Source organism: Blennius ocellaris (assembly GCF_963422515.1).
Source record: "Blennius ocellaris genome assembly, contig: SCAFFOLD_145, whole genome shotgun sequence".
NCBI lineage: Eukaryota > Metazoa > Chordata > Actinopteri > Blenniiformes > Blenniidae > Blennius > Blennius ocellaris.
Window position 1 is genome coordinate 51,100 of NW_027662027.1, and position 18,901 is coordinate 70,000.

An 18,901-nucleotide genomic window follows, 5' to 3' on the forward strand; every position below is an offset into this window, starting at 1 on the left:
GTGCAGGAGGAGGAGGAGCAGGAGGAGGAGGTGCAGGAGGAGGAGGAGCAAGAGGAGGAGGAGGTGCAGGAGGAGGAGGAGGAATGGGAGGAGGAGCAGGAGGAGGAGGAGGAGTAGAAGGAGGAGGAACAGGAGGAGAAGGAGCAGGAGGAGGAGGTGCAGGAGGAGGAGGAGCAGGAGGAGGAGGTGGGGGTGCAGGAGGATGAGGAGGAGGAATGGGAGGAGGAGCAGGAGGAGGAGGAGGAGGTGCAGGAGGAGGAGGAGGAGGAATGGGAGGAGGAGCAGGAGGAGGAGGAGCAGGAGGAGGAGGAGGAGTAGAAGGAGGAGGAACAGGAGGAGAAGGAGAAGGAGCAGGAGGAGGAGTGGGAGCAGGAGGAGGAGGAGCAGGAGGACGAAGAGGAGCAGGAGGAGGGGGGAGGAGCAAGAGGAGAAGGAGCAGGAGCAGAAAGAGGAAGAGGAGGAGGAGGAGTAGAAAGAGGAGCAGGAGGAGGAGGAGGAAGAGGAGCAGGAACAGGAGCAGGAGGAAGAGGAGGAGGAGGAGGAGGAGGAGCAGCAGGAAGAGGAGCAGGAGGAGGTGCAGGAGGAGGAGGAGGAGGAGGAGGAGTAGGAGGTGCAGGAGGAGGTGCAGGAGGAGGAGGAGCAGGAGGAGGAGGAGCAGGAGGAGGAGGAGCAGGAGGAGGAGGAGGAGGTGCAGGAGGAGGAGCAGGAGCAGGAGGAGCAGGAGGAGGAGGAGCAGGAGGAGGAGCAGGAGGAGGAGCAGGAGGAGGAGCAGGAGCAGGAGGAGCAGGAGGAGGAGGAGCAGGAGGAGGAGCAGGAGGAGGAGGAGGAGGAGCAGGAGGAGGAGCAGGAGCAGGAGGAGGAGGAGCAGGAGGAGGAGCAGGAGCAGGAGGAGCAGGAGCAGGAGAAGGAGCAGGAGGAGCAGGAGGAGGAGGTGCAGGAGGAGGAGGTGCAGGAGCAGGAGGAGGAGCAGGAGCAGGAGGAGCAGGAGGAGCAGGAGGAGGAGGAGGACAATACTAAATACTGTACAGAGTCAATCCAGCGTCTCTCTACCTGGTAACTGATGAGTCATCAGCAGCTCTCACTCTGATTGGCTGCTGAAGCAGAAGCAGGAAAAAAGTCGGTACTTTCCATGTGGCGTTCAGGTTCTGCAGGAAATCTGAGGCTCCGCCCTCGACCTGGGTGTGAGAGCAGGAACTGCAGGGTGGATGTCTGGTTTCCTGATGTACCTGAAGGCAACGTGACGTCAGAGCTTCACGGTGAAAGAGGAAGATAAACATGAAACAAACAAGAGTCCTCTGGTCCTCTGGTCCCTGTTCTGGTCCTCTGGTCCTCTGGTCCTCTGGTCCTCTGGTCCTCTGGTCCTCTGGTCCTCTGGTCCTCTGGTCCCTGTTCTGGTCCTCTGGTCCTCTGGTCCTCTGGTCCTCTGGTCCTCTGGTCCCTGTTCTGGTCCTCTGGTCCCTGTTCTAGTCCTCTGGTCCTCTGGTCCTCTGGTCCTGTTCTGGTCCTCTGGTCCTCTGGTCCCTGTTCTGGTCCTCTGGTCCCTGTTCTGGTCCTCTGGTCCTCTGGTCCCTGTTCTGGTCCTCTGGTCCTCTGGTCCTCTGGTCCCTGTTCTGGTCCTCTGGTCCCTGTTCTAGTCCTCTGGTCCTCTGGTCCTCTTGTCCTCTGGTCCTGTTCTGGTCCTCTGGTCCCTGTTCTGGTCCTCGGGTCCTCTGGTCCTATGGTCCTATGGTCCCTGTTCTGGTCCTCTGGTCCTACTGGTCCTGTTCTGGTCCCTGTCCTGGTCCTGGTCCTGGTCTTTGTCCTGGTCCCTGTCCTGGTCCTGGTCTTTGTCCTGGTCCCTGTCCTGGTCCTGGCCCTGGTCCCGGTCCCGGTCCTGTTCTGGTCCCTGTCCTGGTCCTGGTCCCTGTCCTGGTCTTTGTCCTGGTCCTGGTCCTGGTCCTGGTCCTGGTCCCTGTCCCGGTCCTGGTCCCTGTCCTGGTCCCGGTCCTGGTCCCTGAAGAACCAGTCTCTGGAGGGACCAGGACAGTGCGAGGTGCTCTGCTCTGACGGAGTCTGCCTGGCAACAGGTGAGTCACAGGTCATGTGACCTCCTGCTATTTAAACAGGCTCCCAGTCACACTGAGTCAGTGTCGGTCAGGTGAACTCAGGATCATGACTTCAGCCTTCATCAGCCTGTCCCTCCTCTTCCTCAGCCTGAAGCCTGCAGGTAGGGACACACGCTATTACACACGCTATTACACAGCTATTACACACTGTAATACACACTGTAATACACAATGTAAGACACACGCTATTACACACTGTAATACACAATGTAAGACACACGCTATTACACACTGTAATACACAATGTAAGACACACGCTATTACACACTGTAATACACACTGTAATACACAATGTAATACAGACGCTATTACACAGCTACTACACAGCTATTACACACTCTATTACACACTCTATTACCCACTCTATTACACACTCTATTACACACTGCAATACACACTCTATTACATACTCTATTACACACTGTGATACACACTCTATTACACACTCTATTACACACTGTAATACACACTCTATTATACACTCTATTACACACTCTATTACACACTCTATTACACACTGCAATACACACTCTATTACACACTCTATTACACACTGTAATACACACTCTATTACACACTCTATTACACACTCTATTACACACTCTATTACACACTGTAATACACACTCTATTACACACTCTATTACACACTCTATTACACACTCTATTACACACTGTAATACACACTCTATTAAACACTCTATTACACACTCTATTACACACTGTAATACACACTCTATTACACACTCTATTACACACTCTATTACACACTGTAATACACACTCTATTACACACTCTATTACACACTCTGTTACACACTGTAATACACACTCTGTTACACACTGTAATACACACTCTATTACACACTGTAATACACACTCTATTACACACTCTATTACACACTGTAATAAACTCTAGTGCTCTAATACACACTAATACACTATAAACAATGATAACCCATGATAGCCAATGATAACAATGATAACGATGATAACAATGACAACCCATGATAACTCATGATAACGATGATGACCCATGATAACAATGATAACCCATGATAACCCATAATAACAATGATAACAATGATAACAATGATAACCCATGATAACGATGATAACAATGATAACAATGATAACAATGATAACCCATGATAACAATGATAACCAATGATAACCCATGATAACAATGATAACGATGATAACAATGACAACCCATGATAACTCATGATAACGATGATGACAATGATAACAATGGTAACCAATGATAACCCATGATAACAATGATAACCCATGATAACCCATGATAACAATGATAACAATGATAACAATGATAACCCATGATAACGATGATAACAATGATAACCCATGATAACAATGATAACGATGATAACAATGACAACCCATGATAACTCATGATAATGATGATGACAATGATAACAATGATAACCAATGATAACCCATGATAACAATGATAACCCATGATAACCCATGATAACAATGATAACAATGATAACCCATGATAACCCATGATAACAATGATAACAATGATAACCCATGATAACCCATGATAACAATGATAACAATGATAACAATGATAAACCATGATAACGATGATAACAATGATAACAATGATAACCCATGATAACCCATGATAACAATGATAACAATGATAACAATGATAACCCATGATAACGATGATAACAATGATAACAATGATAACGATGATAACAATGATAACGATGATAACCATAACGATGATAACCCATGATAACCCATGATAACAATGATAACAATGATAACAATGATAACCCATGATAACACATGATAACAATGATAACAATGATAACCCATGATAACGATGATAACAATGATAACGATGCAAACAATGATAACAATGATAACCATGATAACGATGATAACGATGACAACCAATGATAACTCATGATAATGATGATAACAATGATAACAATGATAACAATGATAACCCATGATAACGATGATAACAATGATAACAATGATAACGATGATAACAATGATAACGATGATAACCATGATAACGATGATAACCCATGATAACCCATGATAACAATGATAACAATGATAACAATGATAACCCATGATAACACATGATAACAATGATAACAATGATAACCCATGATAACGATGATAACAATGATAACGATGATAACAATGATAACAATGATAACCATGATAACGATGATAACGATGACAACCAATGATAACTCATGATAATGATGATAACAATGATAACAATGATAACCATGATAACAATGATAACCATGATAACGATGATAACCAATGACAACGATGATAACAATGATAATGATGATAACCATGATAACAGAACTCCACACACACACTAATGGTTTCTGGTTGTTTCAGATGGTTTCCTGAACGCTGTAGTGGAGAAATGTGTTTTCAACTCCACTGAGTTGAAGGACATTGAGTACATCTACTCCTGCTACTACAACAAGTTGGAGATCGCCAGGTTCTCCAGCAGTCTGGGCAGGTTTGTCGGCTACACCGAGTTCGGGGTGAAACAGGCGGACTACTGGAACAATGATCCCTCAGAGATTAGTCTGAGGACCCATGAGAAGGAGAGATACTGCAAACACAACATTGGAAACTGGTACCAAGCTATTCTGTCTAAAGCAGGTGAGTTTCTACCTGGTGGTGAACTGAGGTACTGCAGCCTCAGAGACTCCTGGTGGTGAACTGAGGTACTGCAGCCTCAGAGACTCCTGGTGGTGAACTGAGGTACTGCAGCCTCAGAGACTCCTGGTGGTCAGACTGAGGTACTGCAGCCTCAGTGACTCCTGGTGGTGAACTGAGGTACTGCAGCCTCAGAGACTCCTGGTGGTGAACTGAGGTACTGCAGTCTCAGAGACTCCTGGTGGTGAACTGAGGTACAGCAGTCTCAGAGACTCCTGGTGGTGAACTGAGGTACTGCAGCCTCAGAGACTCCTGGTGGTCAGACTGAGGTACTGCAGCCTCAGTGACTCCTGGTGGTGAACTGAGGTACTGCAGCCTCAGTGACTCCTGGTGGTGAACTGAGGTACTGCAGCCTCAGAGACTCCTGGTGGTGAACTGAGGTACTGCAGCCTCAGAGACTCCTGGTGGTGAACTGAGGTACTGCAGCCTCAGTGACTCCTGGTGGTGAACTGAGGTACTGCAGCCTCAGAGACTCCTGGTGGTGAACTGAGGTACTGCAGCCTCAGAGACTCCTGGTGGTGAACTGAGGTACTGCAGCCTCAGTGAGTCCTGGTGGTGAACTGAGGTACTGCAGCCTCAGTCAGACCCGGTTCCAGTCAGTCCCACCCGGGTCTCTGACCCTGCTGGTTCTGGTTCCAGTGCAGCCCAGCGTGAGGATCCACTCGGCGCCGCCCCCTCCTGGCGCCCATCAGGCCATGCTGGTCTGCAGCGTCTACGACTTCTACCCCAAACTCATCAAGGTGACCTGGAGGAGGGACGGACAGGAAGTCACCCGTGATGTCACTTCCACCGAGGAGATGGCTGACGCAGACTGGTACTACCAGGTCCACTCCCACCTGGAGTACACGCCCAGGTGAGTCCTGGTCCAGGCCCAGGGCCAGGTCCAGGTCCTGGTGCTGGTCCTGGTCCTGGTGCTGGTCCTGGTCCTGGTCCAAGTCCAGGTCCAGGTCCAGGCCCAGGGCCAGGTCCAGGTCCAGGTCCTGGTGCTGGTGCTGGTGCTGGTCCTGGTCCTGGTCCAGGTCCAGGTCCAGGTCCAGGTCCAGGCCCAGGGCCAGGTCCAGGTCCAGGTCCAGGTCCAGGTCCAGGTCCAGGCCCAGGGCCAGGTCCAGGTCCAGGTCCAGGTCCTGGTGCTGGTCCTGGTGCTGGTCCTGGTGCTGGTCCTGGTCCTGGTCCTGGTCCTGGTCCAGGTCCAGGTCCAGGTCCAGGTCCAGGTCCAGGTCCAGGTCCAGGTCCAGGTCTAGGTCCAGGTCCAGGTCCAGGTCCAGGTCCAGGTCCAGGTCCAGTCACCATGGTTTGTTTATGTGAAGCAGGTCAGGAGACAACATCTCCTGTGTGGTGGAACACGCCAGCCTGGAGGAACCTCTGGTCACTGTCTGGGGTGAGGACACCTGTCTGTCCCTCCTGTCTGTCTCTCTCCTGTCTCTCTCCTGTCTGTCTCTCCTGTCTGTCCCTCCTGTCTGTCTCTCCTGTCTGTCTCTCCTGTCTGTCCCTCCTGTCTGTCCCTCCTGTCTGTCTCTCCTGTCTGTCTCTCCTGTCTGTCCCTCCTGTCTGTCCCTCCTGTCTGTCCCTCCTGTCTGTCTCTCCTGTCTGTCCCTCCTGTCTGTCCCTCCTGTCTGTCTCTCATGTCTCTCTCTCCTGTCTGTCTCTCCTGTCTGTCCCTCCTGTCTGTCTCTCCTGTCTGTCTCTCCTGTCTGTCTCTCATGTCTGTCTCTCTCCTGTCTGTCTCTTCAGATCCGTCCTTACCAGAGTCCGAGAGAAACAAAATCGCCATCGGAGCCTCTGGACTGGTTCTGGGTCTGGTTCTGTCTCTGGCTGGTTTCATCTACTACAAGAGCAAGACCCGAGGTCAGAACCGGTTCTACTGGTCTGAAGCCAGGTTCTACTGTCAGGGACCAGGTTCTACTGTCAGGAACCGGGTTCTACTGTCAGGAACTGGGTTCTACTGTCTGAAACCAGGTTCTACTGGTCTGAAACCGAGTTCTACTATCAGGAACCTGGTTTTACTGTCAGGGACCAGGTTCTACTATCAGGAACCTGGTTTTACTGTCAGGGACCAGGTTCTACTGTCAGGAACCAGGTTCTACTATCAGGAACCTGGTTTTACTGTCAGGGACCAGGTTCTACTGTCAGGAACCAGATTCTACTATCAGGAACCTGGTTTTACTGTCAGGGACCAGGTTCTACTGTCAGGAACCAGGTTCTACTGTCAGGGACCAGGTTCTACTGTCAGGGACCAGGTTCTACTGTCAGGAACCAGGTTCTACTGGTCAGGAACCAGGTTCTACTGTCAGGAACCAGGTTCTATTGGCCAGGAACCAGGTTCTACTATCAGGAACCAGGTTCTATTGGCCAGGAACCAGGTTCTACTGTCAGGAACCAGGTTCTATTGGCCAGGAACCAGGTTCTACTGTCAGGAACCAGGTTCTATTGGCCAGGAACCAGGTTCTACTGTCAGGAACCAGGTTCTATTGGCCAGGAACCAGGTTCTACTATCAGGAACCAGGTTCTACTGGTCTGAAACCAGGTTCTGCCAGCCCAGAACCAGGTTCTACTGGTGAAGAACCAGTTCACCTGGTCAAAACCAGTTAAACCAGTCAGGAACCAGTTGAGACCATTCTAAGTGTTCTAGGATTTGTTCCCTCTGATCCGTGACCTTCTTTGTTCAGGACGGATTCTGGTTCCAAGCAGCTGAGTCCGGATCCTGATCTGGTCTTGGACGCGGCCCTGGTCGAGGTCCGGGTTCTGGTCCTGGTCTTCGCTCCAGTTCTTGTCTCAGAAGAAAAAGCATCTGCAGCTTTAATTTGCTTTATGGTCTCTGAACCTGGTCCAGGTTCCTGAGGATGGTCCTGGACCAGGTCTGAAGTGGACTCTGGTGGACCAGTTTAACTCCTGGAACCTTGTGTAACCGACTCTTCTGGTTCTCTAAACTTTAACCCGACTCTTCTGGTTCTCTAAACTTTAACCCGACTCTTCTGGTTCCCTAAACTTTAACCCGACTCTTCTGGTTCTCTAAACGTTAACCCGACTCTTCTGGTTCTCTAAACTTTAACCCGACTGTTCTGGTTCTCTAAACTTTAACCCGACTCTTCTGGTTCTCTAAACTTTAACCCGACTGTTCTGGTTCTCTAAACTTTAACCCGACTGTTCTGGTTCTCTAAACTTTAACCCGACTGTTCTGGTTCTCTAAACTTTAACCCGACTCTTCTGGTTCTCTAAACTTTAACCCGACTCTTCTGGTTCTCTAAACTTTAACCCGACTCTTCTGGTTCTCTAAACTTTAACCCGACTGTTCTGGTTCTCTAAACTTTAACCCGACTCTTCTGGTTCTCTAAACTTTAACCCGACTCTTCTGGTTCTCTAAACTTTAACCCGACTCTTCTGGTTCTCTAAACTTTAACCCGACTGTTCTGGTTCTCTAAACTTTAACCCGACTCTTCTGGTTCTCTAAACTTTAACCCGACTCTTCTGGTTCTCTAAACTTTAACCCGACTCTTCTGGTTCCCTAAACTTTAACCCGACTCTTCTGGTTCTCTAAACTTTAACCCGGCTCTTCTGGTTCTCTAAACTTTAACCCGACTGTTCTGGTTCTCTAAACTTTAACCCGACTCTTCTGGTTCTCTAAACTTTAACCCGACTCTTCTGGTTCTCTAAACTTTAACCCGACTCTTCTGGTTCTCTAAACTTTAACCCGACTGTTCTGGTTCTCTAAACTTTAACCCGACTCTTCTGGTTCTCTAAACTTTAACCCGACTCTTCTGGTTCCCTAAACTTTAACCCGACTCTTCTGGTTCTCTAAACTTTAACCCGGCTCTTCTGGTTCTCTAAACTTTAACCCGACTCTTCTGGTTCCCTAAACTTTAACCCGACTGTTCTGGTTCTCTAAACTTTAACCCGACTCTTCTGGTTCTCTAAACTTTAACCCGACTCTTCTGGTTCCCTAAACTTTAACCCGACTCTTCTGGTTCTCTAAACTTTAACCCGGCTCTTCTGGTTCTCTAAACTTTAACCCGACTGTTCTGGTTCTCTAAACTTTAACCCGACTCTTCTGGTTCTCTAAACTTTAACCCGACTCTTCTGGTTCTCTAAACTTTAACCCGACTCTTCTGGTTCTCTAAACTTTAACCCGACTGTTCTGGTTCTCTAAACTTTAACCCGACTCTTCTGGTTCTCTAAACTTTAACCCGACTCTTCTGGTTCCCTAAACTTTAACCCGACTCTTCTGGTTCTCTAAACTTTAACCCGGCTCTTCTGGTTCTCTAAACTTTAACCCGACTCTTCTGGTTCCCTAAACTTTAACCCGACTCTTCTGGTTCTCTAAACGTTAACCCGACTCTTCTGATTCTCTAAACTTTAACCCGACTGTTCTGGTTCTCTAAACTTTAACCCGACTCTTCTGGTTCTCTAAACTTTAACCCGACTCTTCTGGTTCTCTAAACTTTAACCCGACTCTTCTGGTTCTCTAAACTTTAACCCGACTGTTCTGGTTCTCTAAACTTTAACCCGACTCTTCTGGTTCTCTAAACTTTAACCCGACTCTTCTGGTTCTCTAAACTTTAACCCGACTCTTCTGGTTCCCTAAACTTTAACCCGACTCTTCTGGTTCTCTAAACTTTAACCCGGCTCTTCTGGTTCTCTAAACTTTAACCCGACTGTTCTGGTTCTCTAAACTTTAACCCGGCTCTTCTGGTTCTCTAAACTTTAACCCGACTCTTCTGGTTCTCTAAACTTTAACCCGACTCTTCTGGTTCTCTAAACTTTAACCCGACTCTTCTGGTTCTCTAAACTTTAACCCGGCTCTTCTGCTTCTCTAAACTTTAACCCGACTCTTCTGGTTCTCTAAACTTTAACCCGGCTCTTCTGGTTCTCTAAACTTTAACCCGGCTCTTCTGCTTCTCTAAACTTTAACCCGACTCTTCTGGTTCCCTAAACTTTAACGCCTGAAACAAAAATAAACGTCAACAAACTGATTCTTGTCGTTCAGAGAATAAACTCGTTTGTTTTTCAATTCTGTTTCTTGAGGTTCATATTTCAGTGCAGAACAAAGACGATTCACCACAGAACCAATCACAGCCTCTGGGGGGGGGGGGGGGGGGGGGGGGGAGGGGGGGGTGAGGGGGACCAATCATGATCTCTGGTCTCTTTAAATACTGAATATATCAAATATACATTCATCATTTTATCAATTTTGACCAAAAATGACTTTTATTTTGAAAAACATGAGTCAGAAGCTAATTAGCTAGTGACTCGTAGCCATAGCGCCCCCGTCAGGCCAAAACCAGCTCCATCGAACACTGTGGGGGTCCAGGTCTCTGGGGTTCCAGGTCTCTGGTCCAGGTCTCTGGTGGTCCAGGTCTCTGGTGGTCCAGGTCTGTGGTCCAGGTCTCTGGTCCAGGTCTCGGTGGTTCACTAGGTTTGTTTACTCGTCTGTTAATAAACAAACGGCTCACGGTGACCTTTGACCCCCGACCAACCAATCAGAGCCGGACTCAGGCTCAGACCTCCTGCAGGACCAGACCAGGAGAGTCCAGAACCCCGGGTTCCAGTCCAAGAGTGTCCAGAGAACCAGGTTCCAGTCTAGGAGTGTCCAGAGAACCAGGTTCCAGTCCAGGAGTGTCCAGAGAACCAGGTTCCAGTCCAGGAGTGTCTAGAGAACCAGGTTCCAGTCCAGGAGTGTCCAGAGAACCAGGTTCCAGTCCAGGAGTGTCCAGAGAACCAGGTTCCAGTCCAGGAGTGTCTAGAGAACCAGGTTCCAGTCCAGGAGTGTCCAGAGAACCAGGTTCCAGTCCAGGAGTGTCTAGAGAACCAGGTTCCAGTCCAGGAGTGTCTAGAGAACCAGGTTCCAGTCCTGAAGGATCTTGGAGGCTCATAATCTGAGGTGAGACACTGAGTTCTAGAACTCTATAATCTGGATTAGAGGAGGAAGATGCTCTATAATCTGGATTAGAGGAGGAAGATGCTCTATGATCTGGTGTTAGAGGAGGAAGATGCTCTATAATCTGGATTAGAGGAGGAAGATGCTCTATAATCTGGTGTTAGAGGAGGAATATGCTCTATAATCTGATGTTAGAGGAGGAAGATGCTCTACAATCTGGTGTTAGAGGAGGAATATGCTCTATAATCTGATGTTAGAGGAGGAAGATGCTCTATAATCTGGTGTTAGAGGAGGAAGATGCTCTACAATCTGATGTTAGAGGAGGAAGATGCTCTACAATCTGGTGTTAGAGGAGGAATATGCTCTATAATCTGATGTTAGAGGAGGAAGATGCTCTATAATCTGGATTAGAGGAGGAAGATGCTCTATAATCTGATGTTAGAGGAGGAAGATGCTCTATAATCTGGTGTTAGAGGAGGAATATGCTCTATAATCTGATGTTAGAGGAGGAAGATGCTCTACAATCTGGTGTTAGAGGAGGAATATGCTCTATAATCTGATGTTAGAGGAGGAAGATGCTCTATAATCTGGTGTTAGAGGAGGAAGATGCTCTACAATCTGGTGTTAGAGGAGGAATATGCTCTATAATCTGATGTTAGAGGAGGAAGATGCTCTATAATCTGGATTAGAGGAGGAAGATGCTCTTTAATCTGATGTTAGAGGAGGAAGATGCTCTACAACCTGGTGTTAGAGGAGGAAGATGCTCTATAATCTGATGTTAGAGGAGGAAGATGCTCTATAATCTGGATTAGAGGAGGAAGATGCTCTATGATCTGGTATTAGAGGAGGAAGATGCTCTATAATCTGGATTAGAGGAGGAAGATGCTCTATAATCTGGATTAGAGGAGGAAGATGCTCTATAATCTGGTGTTAGAGGAGGAAGATGCTCTATTATCTGGATTAGAGGAGGAAGATGATCTATAATCTGGATTAGAGGAGGAAGATGCTCTATAATCTGGATTAGAGGAGGAATATGCTCTATAATCTGGTGTTAGAGGAGGAAGATGCTCTATAATCTGGATTAGAGGAGGAAGATGCTCTATAATCTGATGTTAGAGGAGGAAGATGCTCTATAATCTGGATTAGAGGAGGAAGATGCTCTATAATCACTAGTGATGTCATCAGACCGAGACCTCTGATTGGTCCGCTCTCTGTCTTTCCATTCAGGCTGCAGAGCGCCAGTGTTGCCATGACGACCCGCTGGACACAGGTAAGACGCAGGTCAGAAGGCCCCGCCCCCCTCCTGAGCTGTCATCCTGGTTAGCCCCGCCCCTCAGCAGGCCTCACTGTCCCACCAGCACTGCGAGGAGGAGGTGGGCGGAGTCCCGGGGGTGGAGGTGAGGCTGGTGACATCAGAGGAGGAGGAGGAGGAGGAGGAGGAGGCGGGGCTTCTCAGTGACATCACCACCCTGGTGTTGCGGTACGGTCGTCGTCGGGGAAGGAGCTGCCTGACGCTGAGCGCGAGCGCCGCCGTCGGGTTCGCCGCCGGTAAACGCTGGACACCCTGGAGGCGTCTCATTGGTCCGTCAGGTCACCTGACTGAAGGGGGCGTCTCCCGTCTCTCCCGCCAGCGTTCCTATTGGCCTACGCCGTGTTCGGAGGGCGGAGCCAGGGCTCCGAGGCGGGGGCGCCGCGGGAGGAGCAGGGGCGGCAGAGGGGCGGGGCCAACTCACCTGGCGAGGGAGGGGCGGGGCTTTACCTGGGGGAGCTGAGGACGATGATGAAGAGGCTGCTGCAGGATGAAGATATCTACAACACGGTCAGGTTCGTCCGGCACGAGGGGGCGGGGCTTAGCGTCCAACAGGGGGGAGGGGCTGACAGGTGTGTGTGTGTGTGTGTGTGTGTGTGTGTGTGTGTGAGACAGCGTGGTGAGCAGGGTTCCTCACCCTCCAGGTTCTCCAGCAGGAACGTCTCTGGCCTCAGAGATCCTCCGGCGCTTCCGACGCCTGCAGATGGACCACACCTGGACCGAGTCCCTGTACGCCACGCTGCAGTTCCCCCACAGGTACCACCGCCAGGCCACGCCCCCTTGTGGAACACTGTCAGGCCACACCCCCTCTGGTACCACCGCCAGGCCACGCCCCCTTGTGTAACACTATCAGGCCCCGCCCCCTCTGGTACCACCGCCAGGCCACGCCCCCTATTGGAACACTGTCAGGCCACACCCCCTCTGGTACCACCGCCAGGCCACGCCCCCTTGTGTAACACTATCAGGCCCCGCCCCCTCTGGTACCACGGCCAGGCCACGCCCCCTTTTGTAACACCGCCAGGCCCCGTCCCCTCTGGTACCACCGCCAGGCCACGCCCCCTTTTGTAACACCGCCAGGCCACGCCCCCTCTGGTACCACCGCCAGGCCATGCCCCAGTATGTAGCACCGCCAGGCCCCGCCCCCCTCAGGTACCACCGCTAGGCCACGCCCCCTCAGGTACGACCGCTAGGCCACGCCCCCTCAGGTACCACCGCCAGGCCACTGCCCCCTGAGACATTTTTTTTTTTTTCCAAAAAAAGTTTTTATTAATTTTTATAACATAACACACAACAAAACACACACACACAAAAAAAACACATCACACTGCCCGTTCAGAAAGAATTAACCAAGGTAAAGTAACCATCACACTATTACTCATGCTCAAAGGTCTTTGACATACAACATGAAAGGCCCCCAGACCCTCCCAACAACATTGTGTCTGCCCTTCAACACACAGGTGATCTTCTCCAGTGGGAGTGTTGACAACATCTGCTGCCTTCACGGTTCCACAGAAGGTCCATGACTCTTCTTCCAAAACAGTGATATACATCTCTTAGCATTCAACAAGCTTATATTTATAAACATTTTTTCACTCCTTGTATATGTACATTCCTCTGGGTATAAACCAAATATGAATAGCCTTCGGTCCAATATAAATTTCCTAGAAATAATTTTTTCAATGACACCTCTTATTTGTTCCCAAAACATTATAATCTTCCTACAATACCACATACAATGAGCCAGTGTTCCCCTACAGTCGGTGCATTTTGGACATAGATCAGGAATGTTACCATTATATCTATGAAGATCTACCGGTGTCACATAGACTCGCATTAACCATTTAAACTGTATTAATCTGAGGCGTACATTAATACATGTGGTACGTGCAGAGTTACATGTAGCCCTCCTCATTAACCATTTAAACTGTATTAATCTGAGGCGTACATTAATACATGTGGTACGTGCAGAGTTACATGTAGCCCTCCACTCCTCCACAGTTAAATCCAATGACAAATCCTCGTTCCAAGCTTTGAGTCTGCCATATGAATCTTCAGGATCTCTTCCCATCATAAAATTATATATCTGTGATATTATGCCTCAAGTCTGAGTGTGTCGGTTTTGTTAGTACCGTATTTTCCGCCCTATAAGGCACCTAAACACCTCAAATGTTCTCAAAAGCTGCCAGTGCACCTTATATATGGAAGAATTGCTCTACTCCAGGCTGCTATTTGACAGCTGAACAACCAGAAGCTTTTATTTTGACAACCGGATGTTCAGAGCGGACGACACTCCACACAACACCTTCATCACTCATGGTTGCACACCAACATTCTAACAAACCAAAATAAACTAGATGAAATAATTACTCCCTAAACTGGGGAACAAAAACACATAAACACAATCAACACAACACCAAGCCCAACAACAACCCACAATAACCTCCAACAACACAAAACATGAATTCCCATCATGCCTTGCATCCTGAGCTCCTCAGTGCAGCCGATAGCTGCAATGAATTATGGGAGTTTGTGTTTGTGGTGTTTTAAATGCAATTATTGGGGGTTCTATTTGGTTTGTGGTGTCGGTAATAATTGTGTTGTGTTGTGTTTTTGTTGCTTAGTTCATGTAGTTTAGTTTATTACCGGTAGTTGTAAGTTGTCAACCAGCAGTGAAGAAGGTTTTGTGTGTAGTGTCCTCCTGGCATAGGCTGCAGGTAGGACTATCAAAATAAGGCATGTGCACCTCTCTGGGTGTTAGAATCAGTGAAAAATGTAACCTAATGGCTTTGAGCTATAAATGTTGCTGACCACTGGTCTGTTCCATGTTCCTTATAATGTGGTGCGCCTTATATATGAACAAAGTTGTAAATTATGTCAATCAATGTAGGTGCGCCTTATAACCCGGTGCCTTATAGGGCAGAAAATATGGTATATTGTTCTGGGTTTTGTGTATGTAACTTCGTAATTGAAGATATTTAAAGAAATATTTTTTATCGATATGAAAGTGATCTTGTAACTCCTGAAAGCTCATTAATGTATCACAGTTATGTAGGTAAACATCTTGAATCCTTCCCAATCCTTTGACTCTCCATGTATGAAAAACTGCATCAGCTCTCCCAGGTACAAACCAAAAATTGCCCCATATTGGACTAAACTGGGATAAACCATTTGATTCTTTTAAGTATTTTTTCACATCTCTCCATATTCTGATCATATTTTTAAGTATTGGATTTTTCGTCTGTTTTAATAATTTTGTACCTGTGTTGGAATACATGTACAAAGGGAGTTCCAAATGTAACCCTTGACTTTCCATATCCACCCAATGTGGAGAGTGATTTGTATAATAAAACATCATAGACCTCAACTGTGTAGCCCAATAATACAGTTGGAGGTTTGGGCCTTTTAGATGAAAGAGCCTTTGGGCCTTTTAGATGAAAGAGCCTCGTTCATACGGAAGGTAAAGCAAAGACAGGCGGAGTCGTGACCTTCTATTATTCCATATAAATGTGATAAAAAGCTTCTTAATTTGGAGAAAAAAGTCTGGAGGAGGCAGGAAGGGGATGTTTTGAAACAAATAGAGTCATTTTGGTAACACGTTCATTTTCAATATATTGACTCTCCCTATCATAGATATTGGTAGAGGCATCCATTTTTCAATTGAATTAGTTAAGTCTTTCTTTATGAGATCATAATTTATTTCAACTATTTCTTCCAAATCTGGCAACATTTGTATCAGTATCTGTATCAGTATTTGTATCAACACCCTCCCATCCACTGGATGACCCCCACCCTCCCATCCACTGGATGACCCCCACCCTCCCATCCACTGGATGACCCCCACCCTCCCATCCACTGGATGATCCCCACCCTCCCATCCACTGGATGACCTCCACCCTCCCATCCACTGGATGACCCCCACCCTCCCATCCACTGGATGACCCCCACCCTCCCATCCACTGGATGATCCCCACCCTCCCATCCACTGGATGACCTCCACCCTCCCATCCACTGGATGACCCCCACCCTCCCATCCACTGGATGACCCCCACCCTCACCCGCCACAGTAAGGGGGACTGGTCAAGCCACTCCCCCAGATGGACCTCTGGGGTCAGATGCTCCTCACTGCTACTGTATCATCATTATTTCAACTCCTGCTCCTACATATTTTTTTTTCCTCTTTAAAAAAAGAAAAAGAAAAAGAAAGAAAGAAAATTAAACGTTTAAAACAAATGGCCCTCTCATCCTCCACTCTCAGTTATGTAGCATAAACAAATAAAGTAAATAAGAGAATTCAAAAAAAAAAAGTGTGGTATTCACTTAGTTTGATAACTTTAAATATCACAAATTAACCAACATGCTACAAAGTATCAGTCATTTATGCACACATCTTATATCAGACCAGCTGGTCCCTGCATGTTAGTGGTCTTCATGGTTTGGAACTTCTTGGATGATCTTCAAAAACACATTAGCTTCTGTAGGTGTTTTGAATACATGAGTCTTACCCCCATAAGTCACAAGAAGCTTGGCAGGATCAGCCACTCCATGTCTAATGTTCATCTTTCGGAGTTCCTCACGAATAGGGTGGAACCCTTTCCTCTGCTGGAGCAGCCCCGTGGCTAAATCAGGGTAGAAACGCACCTGCTGGTTATTGTAGGTGACGTCCTTTCTGTCCCGCGCCGCTTGGAGGACCGCCTGTTTGTCTTTGAAGTTTAGAAAGCGCATTATCACTGCTCTTGGGCGAGATTTGGTGTCCCTCTTTGGACCTATCCTGTGTGCTTTCTCCAGTATGAAGGGAGACAATGACTTTTCACCCCCGCTCAGCGCCTCTCGTATCCACCGCTCCCAGAATGAGCTCCGCTCCTTCTGGCATATTAACAAGCCTCAAGTTGTTCATACGTGACCTGGTCTCCAAGTCTGAAAGTTTCTCCTCCATATCTTTGTTCTTAGTTTGCAAAGTGCGCACCTCAGCCTGCAGACCAAGCACCTCGTCCTCGGTGCCAGATATGCGTTGCTCCGCTTGCGCCACGCGTGCGTTACATTCAGCCATCTCCTCCTGCATGTCCCGTATAGCATGTCCCGTATAGCATGTCCCGTATAGCATGTCCCGTACAGCATGTCCCGTACAGCCGCCGTCATGTTGTCAAGCTTGGTTGTGAAATCCGTTTTCACTGTGGCTATTTCCCCTTTCACCTCCGCCCAGCAACACCAGCACCTGGTTCCCTTTATCTCCCAGCGAGGCGTCGTCACCGCTGACCTGAACTTCCCCGTCAGCGGCCTCCTTGCTAGCATGCTTCACAGCCATGCTAGCTCTCGTCGCCTCGCTGCCCCGGAGGTTATAGTCGGGCAGCTTTGTTTGCTTGGATGGAGGCTCGTTCTTACCCCTTGGTGTCTTGTTCGAAGTCATCGTGTCTTTAATAATCTGTTTTGGCCAATATTGTGTGTGAGCAGGAGGCTTTAGCAGTTAAGTAGGAGCAGCGAAGAAACACGTCTAACTACGTGGGCGCCATAACCGGAAGTCCTCCTGACACATTATTGGTGGAATACATAACTCATATGTTGGTTGATTGATCGGCTAGTTGATTGATCAGTGGTTGATTGATCAGTGATTGATTGATCAGTGGTTGATTGATCAGTGGTTGATTGATCAGTGGTTAACTGATCAGTGGTTGATTAATCAGTGGTTGATTGATCAGTGATTGATTGATCAGTGGTTGATTGATCAGTGGTTGATTGATCAGTGGTTGATTGATCAGTGATTGATTGATCAGTGGTTAACTGATCAGTGGTTGATTGATCAGTGATTGATTGATCAGTGGTTAATTGATCAGCAGGTTAACTGATCAGTGATTGATTGATCAGTGATTGATTGATCAGTGATTGATTGATCAGTGATTGATTGATCACCCTGCAGCTCTCAGAGGAGTTCCCTGCGCCTGCTGGACTCTGCAGGTCTGGTCCTGGACCAGGTCCCGGTGAACCCGTCAGACTTCTGTCCCTACAGCGCGTCAGGCAGCACCACGGTGAGGCTCTGTGGGGGGTGGGGGGGGGCGTTGCCATGGTAACCGTGATGACTTCCTCCTCCGCCCGTCGCCCCGCAGGGGGGCGTGGTCTACGCCAACTACGGCCGCCCGCAGGACTTCCAGTGGCTGCAGGGCGCCGGCGTGGCGCTGGACGGACGCCTGGTGGTGATGCGCGTCGGGGGCGGAGTCAGCTTCGCCCAGAAAGTCCGGATGGTGGAGAAGAACGGAGGGGGCGGAGCCTTGATCTACCCCGACCCCGCCGACCTGCCGCAGGACCCCCGCCGCCTCGGGCTCAACACACACACCGCGGTGTCGGAACATGTAACACACACACACACACACACACACACACACACACACACACACACACACACACACACACACACACACACACCGCGGTGTCGGAACATGTAACACACACACACACACACACACACACACACACACACACACACACACACACACACACACACACACACACACACACACACACACACCGCGGTGTCGGAACATGTAACATACACACACACACACACACACACACACACACACACACACACCGTGGTGTCGGAACATGTAACACACACACACACACACCCACACACACACACACACACACACACACACACACACAGACACACACACACACACACACACACACACACACACACACACACCGCGGTGTCGGAACATGTAACACACACACACACACACACACACACACACACACACACACACACACACACACCGCGGTGTCGGAACATGTAACACACACACACACACACACACACACACGCACACACACACACACACACACACACACACACTGAAGCTTCCTCTGTGGCGTCCAATCACAGGTCCACC

At 48.5% G+C, this 18,901-nt stretch overlaps 2 protein-coding genes across 2 annotated transcripts in view; both read left to right on the top strand.

The window, feature by feature from the left end:
- The first annotated feature begins 2,138 nt into the window (after positions 1-2,138).
- LOC308148415 (H-2 class II histocompatibility antigen, E-S beta chain-like) lies at positions 2,139-7,941 on the top strand. The gene is made up of 6 exons (XM_080521878.1): positions 2,139-2,206; positions 4,507-4,779; positions 5,476-5,689; positions 6,147-6,214; positions 6,568-6,681; positions 7,503-7,941. The coding sequence occupies exons 1-6, from the start codon at positions 2,152-2,154 to the stop codon at positions 7,526-7,528; spliced, it is 750 nt and encodes a 249-aa protein (XP_080378004.1). The 5' UTR covers positions 2,139-2,151; the 3' UTR covers positions 7,529-7,941.
- tfr2 (transferrin receptor 2) overlaps positions 7,677-18,901 on the top strand; it is a gene marked incomplete at both ends in the record, with an annotated part of 18,877 nt that continues 7,652 nt past the window's right edge. The window contains 8 exons of the mRNA XM_080521870.1: positions 7,677-7,691; positions 11,936-11,989; positions 12,046-12,256; positions 12,340-12,532; positions 12,633-12,773; positions 17,929-18,037; positions 18,116-18,358; positions 18,895-18,901. The exon at positions 18,895-18,901 is cut by the window's right edge and continues 133 nt beyond it. Of these exons, the coding sequence (XP_080377996.1) occupies positions 7,677-7,691; positions 11,936-11,989; positions 12,046-12,256; positions 12,340-12,532; positions 12,633-12,773; positions 17,929-18,037; positions 18,116-18,358; positions 18,895-18,901 (973 nt within the window). The remainder of the gene's footprint in view (positions 7,692-11,935; positions 11,990-12,045; positions 12,257-12,339; positions 12,533-12,632; positions 12,774-17,928; positions 18,038-18,115; positions 18,359-18,894) is intronic.

Excerpts from the sequence above, each read along its gene's own strand:
- LOC308148415 (XM_080521878.1), top strand. The coding sequence starts at position 2,152 with ATGACTTCAGCCTTCATCAGCCTGTCCCTCCTCTTCCTCAGCCTGAAG. Across the intron at positions 2,207-4,506 it reads CCTCAGCCTGAAGCCTGCAG|ATGGTTTCCTGAACGCTGTA; the intron begins GTAGGGACACAC and ends TGGTTGTTTCAG. Across the intron at positions 4,780-5,475 it reads AGCTATTCTGTCTAAAGCAG|TGCAGCCCAGCGTGAGGATC; the intron begins GTGAGTTTCTAC and ends TTCTGGTTCCAG.